Source organism: Pyxicephalus adspersus, chromosome 1, assembly GCF_032062135.1.
Source record: "Pyxicephalus adspersus chromosome 1, UCB_Pads_2.0, whole genome shotgun sequence".
NCBI lineage: Eukaryota > Metazoa > Chordata > Amphibia > Anura > Pyxicephalidae > Pyxicephalus > Pyxicephalus adspersus.
In genome coordinates, this window is record NC_092858.1 from 48,125,476 (window position 1) to 48,142,837 (window position 17,362).

Sequence of the window (17,362 nt, forward strand, 5' to 3'; positions counted from 1 at the left end):
GGGGGGTGGACAAGTGGGAGGGAAAGGCAGAGACCTATTTCCCAGTAAGCTCTTATGGAAGTTGTATCAAATATCTAGGGGAAACTCCTTGAGAGGTAGAGCCGATGTTGCCTGAATATGTTAGAGAGGAATTGAAGGTACGAATCTCATGGTTCCCAGATAGCTGTAAATTTTTCTATATGATCATGCAGTCTAGCTGTAAGGTGTTCCATAAGCTGGACATCTTTGATTCTAGCATAGAGGTCTGGAATTTCCAGGAGGTAAGGTTGATTTACAGAGCAGGGATTTTAGGCATTTAGCTGCTGTCGAAACATGGGTAGCCAATTATTGGCCGAGCTTAGAGGGATTTATTAGGAGCAAGCCCCATAAATGTGTAAACATACATACAACAAGGCACTATACACACAAATAACTATAGCCCTGCACTAAACATAGACATAATGTGTCCTTTACAGAAAAACATGCACAAACATATATACTATACACATAACACAGAGCCCTACATTTTACTCAGAAACATACACACAATATGCACTATAGACAAACATTCATACATTCCTGCACCATACACGCAAACATACACATAACCCTGCAGTTTTATCCAGAAACATGCACACAGCCTTCCATCGCAGTACACTCAAGCAGCCATGCAGTTTTAAAATAAACATGAACACTTAGAGTTGAATCCAAAAAGCTGTTCCTCCAAGTTCTTCTAAGCTCTTTTAGCAGACAGAGGAAGTTGAGCAGACATGGCTGCCAATAACTGATATTCTGCTGAAGACAGGGCAGTGGGAGGCTCCAGGGCCAGGAGGGCACTTAACTAACTTCCTAGTATTACGTGGTGTGCAAAATGATGTTAAAGTTCAGCCCTGGATGGCAGCATATATAGAGAGTGCAGACAGGACACCTGAACACACATAAGGCCAAAGCACTCACCTACATCTATATCATTACACTTGTTTGCACTCAAATTAACTTGTTGAACACATTATATCTGAAATAAAATGAAAACACTTTTTGTAATGTACATAATCCAGATTACAATAACGTGAATGTCAGGTTGTATAATAGCTCAGCTGAACTTCACACTAGTAGAAATACAACTATGCACTTTATTCTTACATCAGAGGAGTACTTAATTATGACTATTGTTTGTGAAATAGAATATTTGAACTTGCTGTTTTTTTTATTATAATTTAAATTCATCAGGAGTTGGAGTTGGCACATTTTTATCGATTCCAACTCCAGGTACCCAATTTGTCTCCAACTCCTCGACTCTGACGCCACAGCCCTGGGCTCAACCATGTGAGCATAAAGCCTATCTGGAAGTTGAGGAATATTTAGGAATGATGTGAGTGTGCCGAAAGCCTAAATTTTTCTTTACACTTAGTCCTCAGTCCTTAGTCCAGATCTGTCTAGTAAAATGCATGGGGCCCAATAGTTCCCCCAAATACTTTGGTAGAGAAATTCCATAGGATAGAGTTAGGGTGGATGGGAGACATCCATAGCTTCTCTATCTCCGTCCAGCAATTGAACTCCATAGGGTGGACCACAAGGCCAGGTGCTGGAGGTGGGTAGCAAATAGTATTTAAGGAAATTCTGGAACACCTAGCCCCCCTCTCTTCCGAAGGGAGCAGAGTACTAATTTAGGCTGCCGATGGGATTTATATCCCCATATAAAGTCAAGGGTGGCAGCCTGCAGTCATCCAATGACCGTGCGTGGAAGTGGAATATGGACATTTTGTCCAGGGCAATCAAACCCTGGACAGATTTTGGAAGTGCTTACCATTTGTGGAAAAGTGAGTGAAGTTCTTGAAAGAGGTTTGGGTAGTTGGCGTTGTACAAGGAACCATAGTTAGGTGTGATGTGGACGTCTAGGTATTTAATGGAGTCATTTTTCCAATGATAGGGGTATTGGGAATGCAAGTGTGTGAGCAACTGTGACAAGAGATTAATTGGTAGTGCTTCAGTTTTGAAAGCATTGATCTTGTAACCAGAGAGGGTGCCATATCTGTCTAATACATTATGGCTTCTATTTAATAAAGGTTTTATTTAGGTAAGCACCTACTTCTAAAATAGTACTCTGCCTGCTGAGTATATGACTATAATTACCTTGAAAAATATTCCCCGTGAAAGATGTGTTTTAAAGTCACTCTTGAACTGATTTGGAATAAATCACATGACTTACGTTCCTTTTGTGCTGACAAGCACCTCCAGGTGCAGTCTTTCCATATGTAGATTAGAGCACACATCCTGCAAATGTATCCTCTTCATGGCACAAGGATTGTATGAGCAATGTGTACTGCAGAAAACCAAAATCTCTAGATATGGTTTTTCTGTGGTTGTTCAGTTGACAATTGAAATATATATTTTCTGATCTAGCATTACCAGCAATTTTTGTAAATAGCATGTCTTTTATTATCATAATAATCCAGATTATGGGAATAATACAGCTAAATTTGGAAAGTGAGGCACCATACAATATATTGCTAACATAAATGTCTGGATTCCTGTATGTATTTCATATAAAGTATTTATGCATTCACCCCTCTGAGGGACAGTTTTTGACATAGCTATGGACTTTGTAAAGTGCAACATATTATGTTGGCAGTATATAAATACATAGTGATAATAGCCACAATGACAAATATATATATATATATATATATATATATATGTCAAAAGTAAAGGATATTTTACAAATAGTGCAGACTTGTACTTTATTTTATTAAAATTGGCCAATCTATAGCTTTTTGAGTGCCAAATATGAAAAACACACACTTACTGACGGAGCACATTGTACAGTACATTCATCACTTCGCTATGCTTACCATTATCGTTCTTCACTAAATGATATATCTCTTTGAAGTTCCAGAAAGATGAGTACAAAAGGAAACAAAGGGAAGAGGAAGAGGCTAGGATACAACAGATGAAAGACAAACAGAGAGAAAAAGTAAGAGTGCAAATGGCTACCCACATTTGACTGCTTCGGATATTAAACTATAGGATCTACGCTACCTAAACAACTAAACAGAGATTTTCAGCATGTGTCATTTACCTGCCTAATTATTTTTATTAATGTTCAGACAATTTGGTGATCCATGAATTCTGACAGATACCACAACCAGGTTGGTGCCCTTACTTTACTTCAGTTAGACCTAGTTTTCAGAGGTTTTTTGCAGTAATGCATCTAAAATAGGCATTCTCTATAGGCATGCCAGGATGATATGCTTTGCTTTAATTCTAATGTGGCATCCTGAATAGCAAAGATGAAGCAAACACCATTGACAGGCAGTCCAAGTTTTTTGTGCTCCCAAAGAGGATTATAGTAAATGATGCTTAATGTAAGAAGTGGAGCTACCACTGGGAGGTTACAAAATGCTCATGTAATGTGCAAAAAGCACATGAATTAAAATTCTACAAGAATTCTTATGATGGCACATGCTAAGTGAGTAGAAATTTAGTAGGCATATGGGCATGACTGTCACCATATTCATGTTAACAAGTTCATATGTGGCTTGCTATGGATGTTGGGAGAGAGCTTCAGAGTCCACTAAGGGAAAGTCCAAAAACATACATCCTTTTAAAACATCTATATCTATAACAGCAACGTTATTAGAACAGTCCTTGTGTTCTCTTACTCTTAAAATGTACATTTGGAGGAAAGTATATTTTGTTTCTATAATTGTTTTAGGCAGAGAAACTAGAAGAAAAAAAGCGTATGGATGACATTAGAAGAAAGGAAAGATGGGCTGAAAACATGCAGAAGTAAGTAAAAACATGTAAGCACAATGTACAATTAAAATATGGGGCAGGTAAAAGGTATAAATAGATGCAGAACATTTTACAATAACCAGGAACCACATGTTTCTCTATTTCTATCTGTTGGTGAAGTCTGATTTTTGCAACTAAATAGTTTTAATTTCAGGATGATCCTAACCCAGTGGTCGCCAACCTTTTGGATGTCACAGACCACTAACTTCATGTACTCCAGACATCACATGTCTGAGAGACACAACCCACCCACCGCCGTGAGCCTGTGATCCATACAGGAGACAGGGTCCACAGCTCTAGCGGATGGGCCCCCCAGCAGGGTCCTTCTTCTGATCCCACTGGGGACGCACCAGCCAGAGCCGTGCACCAAAATTTTCCCACGGACCACCGGTTGGCGACCGTTGTCCTAACCAACATTAATACACCACAGTCCATTTTCAGACTGTAAATGCTGGTGTCAGGTGTCTGGAGAGAGCATAGCCTGTTTAGACTTTCATCCTGATGTTACTCTGTGGCATCTATTCACCCAGTCACTTTCACCGGGAAGCTGGTTGTCCTGAAATGCACTTTCTTAAAATTTGTGTGAACAGTCACTTCAATTATCCAGGTGTTTGAAAAGCAATATCCTATTTACTTGTTTAATCTGCACGTTAATATGTATTTAAATTTTGCAGGAATTCACTTTTCCTAGGGGCTGGATAATTGAAGTAAATATTCACACAATTTATTGTGCAAAGATTCAAAACCTAGAACCTCATCCTGAATGTATACATATGGTATTGTTAATCAGAACTATTTTATGTAGCTTAACCTCTGTTTGATTAATGATTTGTAATTATGTATTCACTAAAATTATAAATGGCATGTAAATAAACCCAAAGTAAATCCATGCACTTATAATAAAAACTTCACTAGCATTTCATTCATTATGGATTGTCAGTAATACTACACTTGGTCTTTTTTAAAAGTTGGGAAAAGCAATGGAATCATAAAACTTTTTGTGGATCCACAAAATGTGCAATTATACTTTTAATTCTGCTTGATTGCTACTTAGCACAGCTGTCACTTATTCATTTGTGGTGCTGAATTAAGCACAAACTAATTTGCTCGTCCTAATGCTTATCCAAATGTCTGAAATTGACTTGTTAAGGAAATAAAAAGAGGAAAAATGTACAGAAAATTAGAATACTGAGATATGCAAAATGGTCAGGATCAGTGGTAAGTGGTAGAAATGATATTTCTCCTTTGGGATTACTCTTCATGACGGCGAGAAGCTCACGGATCCAGGAACTGAACAGAACAGTCTCAGTTTGGGAGACAGTGATATAGTTTGAGTATTTTACAAAGCTGACTCCTGGGTGTCTACTATTTAGAGATATTAAAAGTATGTGCAGCTTGAAGCAGTGCCGAGGTGAGAGAGAGAGAGAAACTGCAAACTCTGCAGTTGTTTTTTTTTTTTTTTGCATATCAGAGCACAGCTTGCTCCAGAAGTTAATGATTGTATGGGCTCCGTAAAGTTTTTTTTTTTGTTTATGATTAACTCACAGTGAGGATTTTATAAAGTAACTGACACTATGCTGCCTAATAATATGTTGATACAAACATCTGTCCTAATTACATTTAATAAAATAATGTACCTGTTCCGACTTACATACAAATTCAACTTAAGAACAAACCTACAGTCCTTATCTCGTATTTAACCCGGGGACTACCTGTGTACACAACTGTAATGCGTTTCAGTTTCAATATCAGACTTAGGTTCATCAATTCATTTCTTGATCACCTCTAATAGTATATTAATATTATATCTAATTAATAATCAAAACTTCATGAAAGAAAAAACAATCCTAAACCAATTTGTAAAACATTATAAGTACTAATGCACTCACATAAGTAGGTAGATGGCAGCATGTGTTTTCAAAATTGGTCCCATGTATTGATTATGTCCTTTACATCCCTCTATAGAATGTAAAAGTTTCACATTGGATCAAATTCTGTCAACCAGATTCAGAATTTCAAGTAATTATTCAAGTTGCAATGTACCTGTCAATGTCAGGTGCGGTAGGGCTCAACCAGCCTAGCCGCTGGATGATGACAGTTGGCGGATCCTATCCTTATAGCTGTCATTAACATGGATTTGTTCCATTGGAAATCAGATTGCTCAAATTCTGATCCAAGTTCTGATCCAAGGTCGGAATAGCTCCAATCCAATTTTAACTATTTGTCCTCTAGTACATGAAATTTGCCAGTTGGGGAAATATAGTTCTTTGCATGATTTAGTTAAAAATTAAAACCTTGACTTCTTAAAAACTTGAACTTTTTATACATATTGCTTCAAGCAAACAAAGACAGACCGCTAATTCTGGGGCAATTAAGTCTGATTTTGTGTTGCACAGATTATGACAAATGAAAATACCATTCTGTCTTGACAATGGAAGAGCGCTCTGTTTTGAATATCCTTCTTTCACCAGTAACACTTGGACTCACACATGGACACTTGGACTTGTTATTGTCCAAATATTAATAACGACAGTGTAGATAAAGAAGTCGCTGACATGATGTGGGAAAACTCTTGCAGTTGTATTGACTCTGTGGATTTTCTAGAACACAGCAAAATCTACTTGAACGATTACCAGAGAAATACAGCTTACTTCTGAGCAAACTAAATTATATGTCATCATTACCTTCGGTTCAGTAAATATAGAGTGTTTTCATTTACAGAGGATGAGTAAAACATGCCTAATATTAGAGGTATTTTGGGAATTTATTATAAAGAAATCAGACATCAGAGACAACACATTTGTACTCAATGTTTCTCAAAAGGTAAAATAAACAAAACACATGCAGTACATCTCTCCAATAAGCACACATGATACAAGTGCAGAACAATGCATCTTGATCCTCACAGATATCTAGTGTGTCTGTATGGTCAGCTGGGACTTCCTTTATGTTAGGAAAGCCCATCTAATATTACTGGTACTTCTTGGCCGTGTTTGATGCAGCTGATACAGTACATAAGGTTAGTGACTGTGTCATAGGGGGTTTAATGTAATAGGATGTGAAAACTAGGACATTTGTATCGCCTGTTAGTCAGAATGGCACCTTAGAAAGGACTTTCTCTTTAGTGGCAAAGCTACGATAATATAGATAACTGAAGGAAGGTCAACAAGTTGTTTACACAGTAATAACTTATATATTCCAACAATTGCTGGGAACATAGAGTAAGAAACTGAATTTGATCGTATTTTCTGTTGTTGAATTGTTACCCTGTACCCCTCATGTAAGATGATTCTGCATAGTGTTTCTGTTATTGGATAAACCTGCATTTCTCAAGAGTAAGTTGTCTTAAGCTGTGTACACACTTGCAATAATTATTGTTGAAATTGAACGACTAACGACCGTTCCTCTGATAATCGTTAACAAAAAAGGTGCACAACGACTGACCAACGACGCCGATGAGCGAGGAAAAGTCCCTGGAAACGACTGTCCTGTCGGATCTGATTGGTGACAAATGTTCGCTATCTATTGTGTGTACGGTCGTTCAGTGATCGTGGATGTTTCTGCAATACACTTTCTCCTTTACATGTCACTTCCAGCATCGTTCAAACGATCGTATCTAGCGTGTGTACATTATTGGTGGAATATATTTGAACGATCATATCGTTACAGCATGTACAGAATTGTGCACAATATGATCGTTCAAAATAATCAGGAATAATTGTTAGTCGTTCGTTTTCTAACGCCAATTATTGCATGTGTGTACCTAGCTTTAGTTTCTGGTTCTTTTCTGACCACTTACCATTTTCTTTACCATATCTGTTTGGGTGCTGCTTCTCTTAGGGGAGGATTTACATGTGCTTCCTGTTTAAGCTGAAAACACAGTGCCTCTGCTTCACTAAAACCCCAGGCAGTGTAACCTGCCCAAATATTTTATTTTGGATTGCAGAACACCTCCCACTCTCCTTTATATATATTTATATATATATATATATATATATTATATATGGAGGAGATGTTATATAGTCCAATAGAAGACTTAAGCAGGGCTGAGATTAATGCAGCTGAGGTGGTTTTCAAATCTCACAGGAAGTTGAGGATATTTTTCTGTACTTTACCATATTTACCATACCAAGTAGATACCATGAGAAGTGTGCAAAAATTAGAGAGATGTCATGTATAAGGCAGTTCCACATAGCATTCACATAGCATTACCACTGCTATGACCACTTGTGGTCTTTGCTGAACCCTAAAATTGGAACCTCATTTTCACCATAGTTTTTCATTTTCACTCGTCTTTTGTCAAGTTAATGTTGTCCTTTACATAATGACTGCCCGTTATTTCCTGGATGTCATCTATCTGCCATGTTTTTCTTCTCCCTGTCTGATTGTTTTCTTGTTTTCCACCATGATCTTAAATAGCCCCTCCCCAGACAAGTTTTTTTGAGATAAGAATTAGTAATTTTCTCTTTCAGGCATGGTTTCTTATTGCCGTGAGCATATCTGTCCAGCTGATATTCATGATCCTCCTGTAGCACTTTGGTTTAGATGTACAATGTTTCTCCAATCTTGGTGTCTCTGTTCTCATTTAAAATGACCCCTCCCTAATGCAATATATGTGAAACTGTAAAGATAAAACTGTGTGGTTATTATGACAAAACAGAAAAAGCTGGACAAACAAAAAAAGAATAAATATACACAAACGAGAAAACACTGTGCTGGAGATTATACCTGGCATGATATTTAATCTGCAGTGTACATTGGGGTAGTTACAGACATGTTTTACATCATACACTGTATTCAGTACTTTTAGTTATGTCTTAAACTATTTTATGATTTCTTTAGTTTGAGGCAAATTACTCCCTCCCGGTGATTTAAAGGCAGGTCAATTATTTAGCTAAAAGGCAGAAAACTAGGCTTTTATAGTCTTTTGAAGAGGCTCTCCAGAGTGTAATAATGAAAGCAATTTATTGAATGCCTATGAGCTTGGTTTCCAAGCTGTGCACATTAATCTAACAGTATTTTCTGGTGTAAAGTGTGCAAACAGATTGCACCAGCTAATCTACATCAAATGCTGCCTTTTTTAAGAAAGGACAATGCCAACTACTACTATTAGAATGCCAGACTATTTAAAAAGCTGTTTTGATTACCTTCCTTTTATGTTATTCATAGCCTATGAATGTCATCTAATCAGTATTTTTCAATGTTCAGCACTGAAGCCCATTAATAACAACTTAAAAAAACAGAAATGCTAAATCAAGTCATGCCTGGTACATTTTAATAACATAAATACTGATTAACTGATTATTTGCAAAGTAAAGAGTCATTGCACCCTTAAAAAAGAAAAAAATCTAAAACCCTAAAGTATATGGATAGACAAACTTTTTTTTTGTAGTTTACGACAGAGTGTGAAAGCTGGTGCAATCCTGACACATGGGCTTGCAGTATGGGGGGGGGATTGGGGCAATGCATGCACTTCCTTGTACCCTTAATGGACTAGTACACTTTAAGTTAAAATTACAAATGTTTACTTGGGAAAATATATCTGCCTTGATTCTTTCAGCTGAGAAGGTCTATGTGTGTCATAGATTTTAAATTTTCTCCACATTACAGAAAGTTTAATAAAGGCATTGCGACTCAGATGGCAGATTCAGTAACTTTAGCAAGCAACTATTCCCTCTGAAGTCCTGAAGAGATATAGGAAAGTTGGTTCCACTACCCAAACTCTGTTCTGACCTTGATGTATTATACATGTTTATCCATAAAATATGTTATAAAGCATACTTTTTTTTTAACTTAGAAAAAACAGTGAATTTCTGGACCAGCTGTCGCTGACTACAAATAGTTCTTCTTCCGACATTAGCAATGGAATCATACACAATGAATGGGTAAGAGATTCATTTTAAAATGTACTTATATATTATAAAATTTACTAATTGCTTTGGATGTACCTAAATATGATGTCTTAGATTTTCAGAGGAAGCAGTAAAAATAATAACTATGGGCAATGTTAACTAACAGAGGGCAATGTGTAATGATATTCAGTATCCTAAGGCAAGATATACATAGATATCAGATTTCTAAAGTTTAAAATAGAAATAAACTTATTGGTGTGGGTGAGATTTTGTGATAATTGGCAAATATGCAGAACACAGTTGCTGAATATAGCACATACCTATTTCTTTCTTGCAACAATGAGAGATCCAGGATCCTGCCACTGTCTGAATCACCCAAAGCTTCCATCTTCACTGCCTGCTCATCCACTGCAACCCTCTTCATCCAGGCATTGAAGATGAAGATTTGGCAGGCATTAAAGATGTTAATCAACATTGTCCCTAGCTTCGAGGTCTATTTTTAGGATTGCCGAGAATAAAGCTAGGCTCTACACTGCATGGGACATGTGCCACTGAAATAATAGGATCACTAGAAGCCAGGACAAAGCTTTTTTTTTTTTTCTTTTTTTTTTTTTGGCAAAACAGATTTTGTGTTGCTCTTTTGCCAAAAACCTCTACCTCCTAGTAATGTTTTATATTTTGAGATTACTTCCACCTTATAGAAACTAAATTAAATTTTAAGATGCATACAAGGATCACAGCTTACCTGCTGAATAGTATATTTTTTTCACCCAGACATGGCCAAACTTTACAAGTCCACCCTCCTTGTATGTAATGCTCACTCTCTAGATTAAACTGCATTTTTTTTTCAGAATCTTGATTGCTAGAAAAAATAATGATAGATGACATCTTTGCAGTTTGGTTACTAATGCATTAGGTCAAAGGAGAAGATGTACTGAGCAAAAATAGCACCTATAGTGTTTTTTTATCATTTATTTTCTATATTATGTATAGAAGTATATGCAATTTTTTGTTTCTGGTATATATGAAATTTTGCCACCTTTAAGCCAGCTGGTGGCTAATGTAATGATTATAGTGCAATTGATACTTCTTTGTGATCACTCATTTATCCCCTATAGAAGCAGAAACTCTGTGAAAAATATACCTAAAAATATAACTGATCACAATGATTATATTAGGCCTGATTCATTAAAACTCTCCAAGGCTGGAGAGGATACACTTTCATCATTGAAACCTTTAAAGTCTTTGCTATTTGCTAGCAAATGTTTTGAATCCTGGACCAGATCAATTCCAGGTTTGCTAGATCGCCCAGCTTCACTGATGAAAGTGTATCCTCTCCAGCCTTGGAGAGATTTATTAAATCAGGCTCATTGACTCCTGCAAGAACTTGCTGTATATCATGGACTATCCAATATTGTAAAGGATATCTACCCATGTTTAAAGGGTAATTTTTTGTTTCTATGTTGTATTTTTTCAGGGATGTGACATTTACTATTAAGGGGATCCTACTGGTACTGCTTCTAAGATTTCAGCCTGCATACACAAACACAAAAACACACAAAGCTCTATGGAATTATTATCAGACATGTATTTACTGCCCTATAGATAGACCCCCCTGAGTCAGTTGAATTGGAAGAGGGACCCCTATTTTCTCTATTTTGCAGTCTGCAGGAGCACTGAAAAATGCAGAGCTAATGTTGGACTGTGTTGGTAAAATATGAACTAAACTCTAAAAATAAAAAAATTCAACTAGGCAAGTTCCTTATTGCAGAAGGGGCAGACAATGTTTTAAATAATAATAATTAACAAAAACAATAATAAGAATTATAACTGCCTGATCACATTTTTTAAAATATGCTCACCTGCTCCTGTTCCATTGTGGGCGTACCATTTTTTTTCCTTTTCCTTTCCTGGCATGTTGATTGGCCAGGATGAGGTTGCACAGGAGTTCATTTATTCCTGGAAGTGTTTTTTTTAGAAGAATTTATGATATTGTTTAACAGTGTATAATATTCTATACATAAAATAAAAATACCAACAAAAAAGGCTTTTAGTTACAACTATGCAAATTGTACCAATCTTATATAGAATGTTCTCCTACCCTTAATGTTTGTCCTATAAGGTTTTTGCAATCAATTGTCTCATGTGTATGGGGAGTTTATTACCGGGATGTATGAAGGTTTTAAAAAATAATAATATTTCAATACGTCAATATTTCTATGAACATGACAACTGAAAGTTGACAAATTTGCAGAACAATACAAATATGAGGTATACTTTAGTACATGTTATTATCATTTACATAAATAGAATCTATTTCACATGTATACTTTTAAAAAAGTAATTAAATAAAAGACAACATATTCTCTTTGTTTTTTGTGTTTTGAGTGTTAGAATGGAAAATGTATTTTCTTCCTTCATGACAAATGTTAGCATATATATCATAAAATAGTTTAGAGGAAATGAGAAACCAAAATCAGCTAATAATTATGGAAATAAAGTCTGATCTTCGAAATGAGTTCTTTTATAAACCAAAATATATTGCCAAACAAGAGTACAGATCTTAATAATGTGAATTTCTCATCTGAAGTCATTAATAAACAATATAAATAATAATAATTACAAAAACAAAAGTAATAAACCTTTATGTTCTGTTTGCATCTGTTAAGAAAAAAAAGTTCTAGCTGGTGAATAAAGTACCCCCTACTGTAGCAAATACATTTCTGTAGGAGAAAAAAAGCCACCCAAAGTGTCATCCAAAAACAACAAAAAACAGGAGTATATATTTTAACTTGGATTAATGCAACTACTGGAACATATTCTGTGCTAAATTCTGTGCTGCAAAAGACAAAACAAAAACCCAATAATCATTGTTACCAAATGTGTTTTCTTGACATTTCCTAAGAACAGGAATATTTTTTTTTGTATCATAATACAATTAGTAACTGATATGCAAGGTTGTCAACTTTCAGAAAGTAAATGTATGTATATGTGTGTGCATGCATTGGGGTGACATACCTCCCATCATTTGAGTGCCAAAAAGGGTAAAGTGGGCAAGGCATGGTCAGGGTGTGCTAAAACATGATAGACACCATTTACTAAAGTGGAAACACATCCAGGTACAATACCACGAGTATCCAGGAGTCTATCCAGGGTACAATACCACGTATAAACTACACATACACATTATACACTAAATATAAAACAACTGCATCTTTAAGGTAAACTGTCAATCAGCTTTTGTTCTTTTGGTGGGTCTACTATAATAAATTGGACCAACAAGGGCCATCTGATAATTGTAAATCAAATTTCTATATTATTCAACACATTTACCTTTTTGGTATGGGATCCTAAAGAAAAAACACTAAAGCCGACTCATTTTTTTCTCTTACTTTTTTTGCACATATCCAAAAAATGGAACATTGCACCAAATCCCTATACCTTTGTCATATAATGCAACATAAAAGGTTAAAACAGCCCTAGAAGTAAACACACTAAAAACCACACTACACTACAACCACAATACAAAATGTATAGAAAATCATCAATATATTTTAAACGAATAATTACCTTTTAAGGTTTCAGTATTGTGTATATCCGCCCACTATGGATGATCCATCCACTTATCTTCCAGCATCTCTGCCATCTCCACACTGAAGTGATCCCTAGATGGATGCATCATTCATTGAGGGCTCCTATACACAGGATGAAAGAGAAAGAGAGAAGTGCTGAGCTCTACATTGTCTACCTGTTGAGAACTACACTCTCAGAGCTAGTGGCATCATACAATGGCAGCTAGTCAAATTCCACCAGTTCCACCAAGTGAAAACCAATAATTTATGCACCCCAGTCATTTTACACAGCTCCTCGGGACAGTTTCAGAAACTGCCCCGACGAAAATCAGGGCGGTTGGGAGCTATGGGGTGAATATGTGTAAGTAGTACAGATACAATACAATATTCCCAGTCTCTGTTCAGCCAATTATGGTACCAAACTCTGAGGAAGTGAGTGAAAACAATATTTTTACAAAACATATGATTCATTTTCTCACAACGTCTGCTGGATCCATCCTTCCAGAGTTACAGCTGGTACAAATGACCACTTAATGAGTTTCAGTTTACTGGAAAGGAGTTTAGCTGATGGAGAGGACAAGAACAAACATACTGTAATTACATTACTTTAATTTAAGTTTCTCCATTGATCCTGAATATTTAATCAAACCTATTGACTGTATTTTATTGACTATTGAATATTTTTTTTTTTTACATGTCACTGCACAGGAACTGGATGAAGAAAGAATGTTACAGCTAGTTCTAGAAGAATCGATGAAGACGGTGTGTAAAACTTTACTCATTACATAGTGTAGCCTCTGTGCTGATAGATTTAATGATAATTCTCTCTATATAAACAATAAATCAAGTAAAGGCAGTCCCGAGTTAAAAATCCAACTTGCATACAACTCGGAGGCTGTACACCAGGGAATCCCCAGGCTTCAGTCAAATTTGCTGCTTACAAGGGGTGCCTGCCTTCACAGAGATCACTTTACTATACATCATAGTACTATACATCATACTCCTTGAAAAAGAAATGGCAGAGTTAGAGGAGCAAGATCCTAATACATAGAGGTTCACCAAGGTTTACTGTACAATTATCGAAGGGCTGAAACGGCTGTTTAGAAACAGATGAGAAACCTGCCTTGATGACTACTTTAAAAAATTGACCCCAGCAACAGTATCAGACTATGAGTCTCTAATACCAGTCCCATCTTCTTCAAAAAGTCCTTCATCTTCTACCAAGATTGTTTAAGGTTGTAATGCTGTTTATTAATTTACAGAAAGTAATTACAGAAAGGTAAAAAAATAATATGTTAGGACAAATGTCTGTCCAAGTCCAGGTCAAATGCCAATGTTTTACAAGAAATGATTCCCCAATCTCTCTCTCTGTAGTCCTCACCTATAGACAAGCCCCTGATAAGCCTCAAGAAACTAGTTGTGCTGTCCCAGAACACAGTTGAACACAAGACTTCAGTACACGAAAAACACCTATGGGGGACAAGGATTGGCGTATGATTGGTTATCCCACTTGGCTGTCAGATCCACACTGACAACAAGTCCAAAGTGTAAGTCCAAATCGTTAAATGAGAGCAGGTCAGACAACTGAGCAGGTCATACAGAGATAAGTAACAGGTGAGGTATGCAAAGGGTAAGGAAATAACAGGCAGAGGTCAGTTCAGGTGGCAGAAGACAGAAGGGGAGGTGATGCAAGGGTCAGCAACAAGGATCAAACAATACCACACGCACACCAGGACCGGAACCGTCCACTATCACAGGCAGTGAGCATCTGGTCTGAGCTTTACTAAATACTAAGAGGTAATTTATAGGCTATTTGTTAATTTATATATGCCACTCTCAAGCTCTCTTTTTCATGTCGTTCTAAATCCTAGAAAAGCGAAGAAGATGAAAGAAGGCAAAAGTTGGAAAAGAACCAGCCTTGGAAGGTATGACCACAGACTAAATGTGTGTGCAAAATATCAGACAGGTCAATCTACTAAAGTAAAATAACTAGAGTTAATGTTGACCTATGTGCTTTAGCTCATTGTATGGCAGTTTTGAAGGTCTCCATACACTAAAGCCTCAGAAATATTGGATCTGTGTTTCGCAACCAGGGGTCCATGGAGCCCCAAGGTTGTGTGACTTTTACTTTACGTAAAAGGGTTGTCTACCCTTTTATGTAAAGTATAAATGTTGGTAATAGGTCTGCTTTAAAAATATATTTAAAAATAGATGTAAAGACTGTAGATTCTTTTGATTGTTTTGTTTTACTTTTGTACTTTATAGCTGCTGAAATAATATATTTCTTTACCTTCCTCGGAGAAAAATATCTGCATATATATCATAAAGTAGTTAGGTGGAAAAGAGTTCCCAAATCAGCAAACAATGATGGAAATATCATGGAAATATTTAATTTCATGTATACTATGATATAGTCAAGTTATTTTACAAATCTTGAATATTATGAATATTATTAATAGTTATTGCCCAAGTCTTGCAATGAATTTAAAATAATGGAGAAATATCGTTGAAAAGAAGTACTGTTTGACTATACAAGTTCTTTATTTTTCAGGAAAGGCGCTCAGATGATGAAGCACTTGACTGGGCTCCACATAATCCAGAATGGAAAGAATATACAGAATATATAGTAATAACATCACCTTATTCTAGGGACACTCATAATATCATTTATGTATGATATTGGGTACATGTATTATATATTGAATACCTTCTATTACATAGAACTGCATAGGAACATGATAAAGACTGGACATAGATATGACTTCACTAATTACACCAAGTAGTCATTTTATGGAAGTATATGTAAACCTTAAATATTATCTTATACAAGTGAGTGAAATGTGGTAATGCATAACTGATATAGCCAAGAAAGCTAGATTATAAAAAATTGAAACATGGAATTACGTGTGTTAACTAAATATTTTAGTACATTATATATCTTTTCAGGATATTATTTAGTAGGAGCCGGCCACTACATGGCACAACAAGGGAGGGATAGGGTAGTGCAAAAGAACAAATTTAGTTTTTAGTTATTTTGTCATTCATATTTAGCTTGTTTGCCTACTTAATATTTCAAGAAAAGATACAAAATTATAGAAAACCATTTCTGCAACATAGTTTGTTTGTATAGTAGTATTAGTTTGTATTAGGAATGCCTTCCCAAATTTTAAGTTATATTATCATTGTAGCCTGACAACATTTGGTATTAGACGTACCAAGTATTTATCTGCACAGAAAGTGTATCCCTCTCTTGGCCTTTTGAAGTTTACCCCAACATGCTAAATTTGTTTTGGGCAGATGGGGCCTGTTATGGCCAAGAGAGGGGGCACAACCCCCCCCCCCCCCTCTTTTCTTGCTAGCCAGGTTTTAGGGTGCTTTATATTGGCAGGAAAGGGCAGGACACACATGTTGCCCCACCTTTACTGGGTCTGGTTTTATTGGTATTGTAATTAAAGATAATAAAAACTACATACAGACTTGCTACTACCATGTTATAAATGATTTTCCTATCTTTGCAACTGACTCCCCAACCCAGTGCTATACAATATGTTTTGCCAGAGTGGACAGTGACAATACTATATCCAGGGACTTTGCAATAACGTTACAAGAGTCAAAATCTCCAAAAAAAGAGTTACATGTTTACTGAAACATTCAACTTTGTTATTTGTTTATTTCTCTGCTCATCACTGAATATTACACAGGAATTTAAATACAATGGTTAATATATAAGGTATTAATAAACAGACAAAAACATTTAAACACCCAAACTTTGGGGTTGAAAAAAGCAGTGGTACTGATCATAAAGTTATAAAATTTGTTGTCAAACTTTATTAACACCTTCAGAGGTAATCCCGAGTGTGACTCGGGGTGGATTTTACATGCAAAAAGCGGTAATCCCTAATCACACTCCGGGGCGCTTTTAACAAAAAATACCCCCACCTACCTTGTTTTGTCGATGTCCCCCGGCGTCCTGCTGGTCCCCGCAGGTCCTGGGGACATTCTCCTCCTAAAAAGTTGTAGTGAGTCTAATACAAAGAAATATTCATATAATATATATTTAATTGCATGTTCCCCAGCACAGGGTTGCCCCCAGGACTTATATTATATATATATACGGGGACAATGTTTTTTTGCTCATGTTTACAATATTAGTAAGTTAATAAT

The 17,362-nt window shown here is 36.1% G+C and overlaps 1 protein-coding gene and 1 long non-coding RNA gene across 4 annotated transcripts in view; one reads left to right on the plus strand and one right to left on the minus strand.

Moving 5' to 3' along the window:
* EPSTI1 (epithelial stromal interaction 1) overlaps positions 1–17,362 on the plus strand; it is a 52,606-nt gene that overhangs the window by 14,404 nt on the left and 20,840 nt on the right. For all 3 annotated transcript variants that reach the window (XM_072410223.1, XM_072410229.1, XM_072410236.1), the window contains exons 5-10: positions 2,870–2,953; positions 3,695–3,768; positions 9,572–9,659; positions 13,907–13,960; positions 15,070–15,123; positions 15,750–15,824. In XM_072410223.1, coding sequence (XP_072266324.1) covers positions 2,870–2,953; positions 3,695–3,768; positions 9,572–9,659; positions 13,907–13,960; positions 15,070–15,123; positions 15,750–15,824 — 429 coding nt within the window. The remainder of the gene's footprint in view (positions 1–2,869; positions 2,954–3,694; positions 3,769–9,571; positions 9,660–13,906; positions 13,961–15,069; positions 15,124–15,749; positions 15,825–17,362) is intronic.
* Positions 7,748–17,279, minus strand: LOC140329848 (uncharacterized). Its single transcript, XR_011920521.1, has 5 exons — positions 17,142–17,279; positions 13,197–13,321; positions 11,489–11,585; positions 10,372–10,488; positions 7,748–8,395 (listed from the first exon to the last, which is right to left on the minus strand). It is a non-coding gene; the product is annotated as an uncharacterized lncRNA (long non-coding RNA).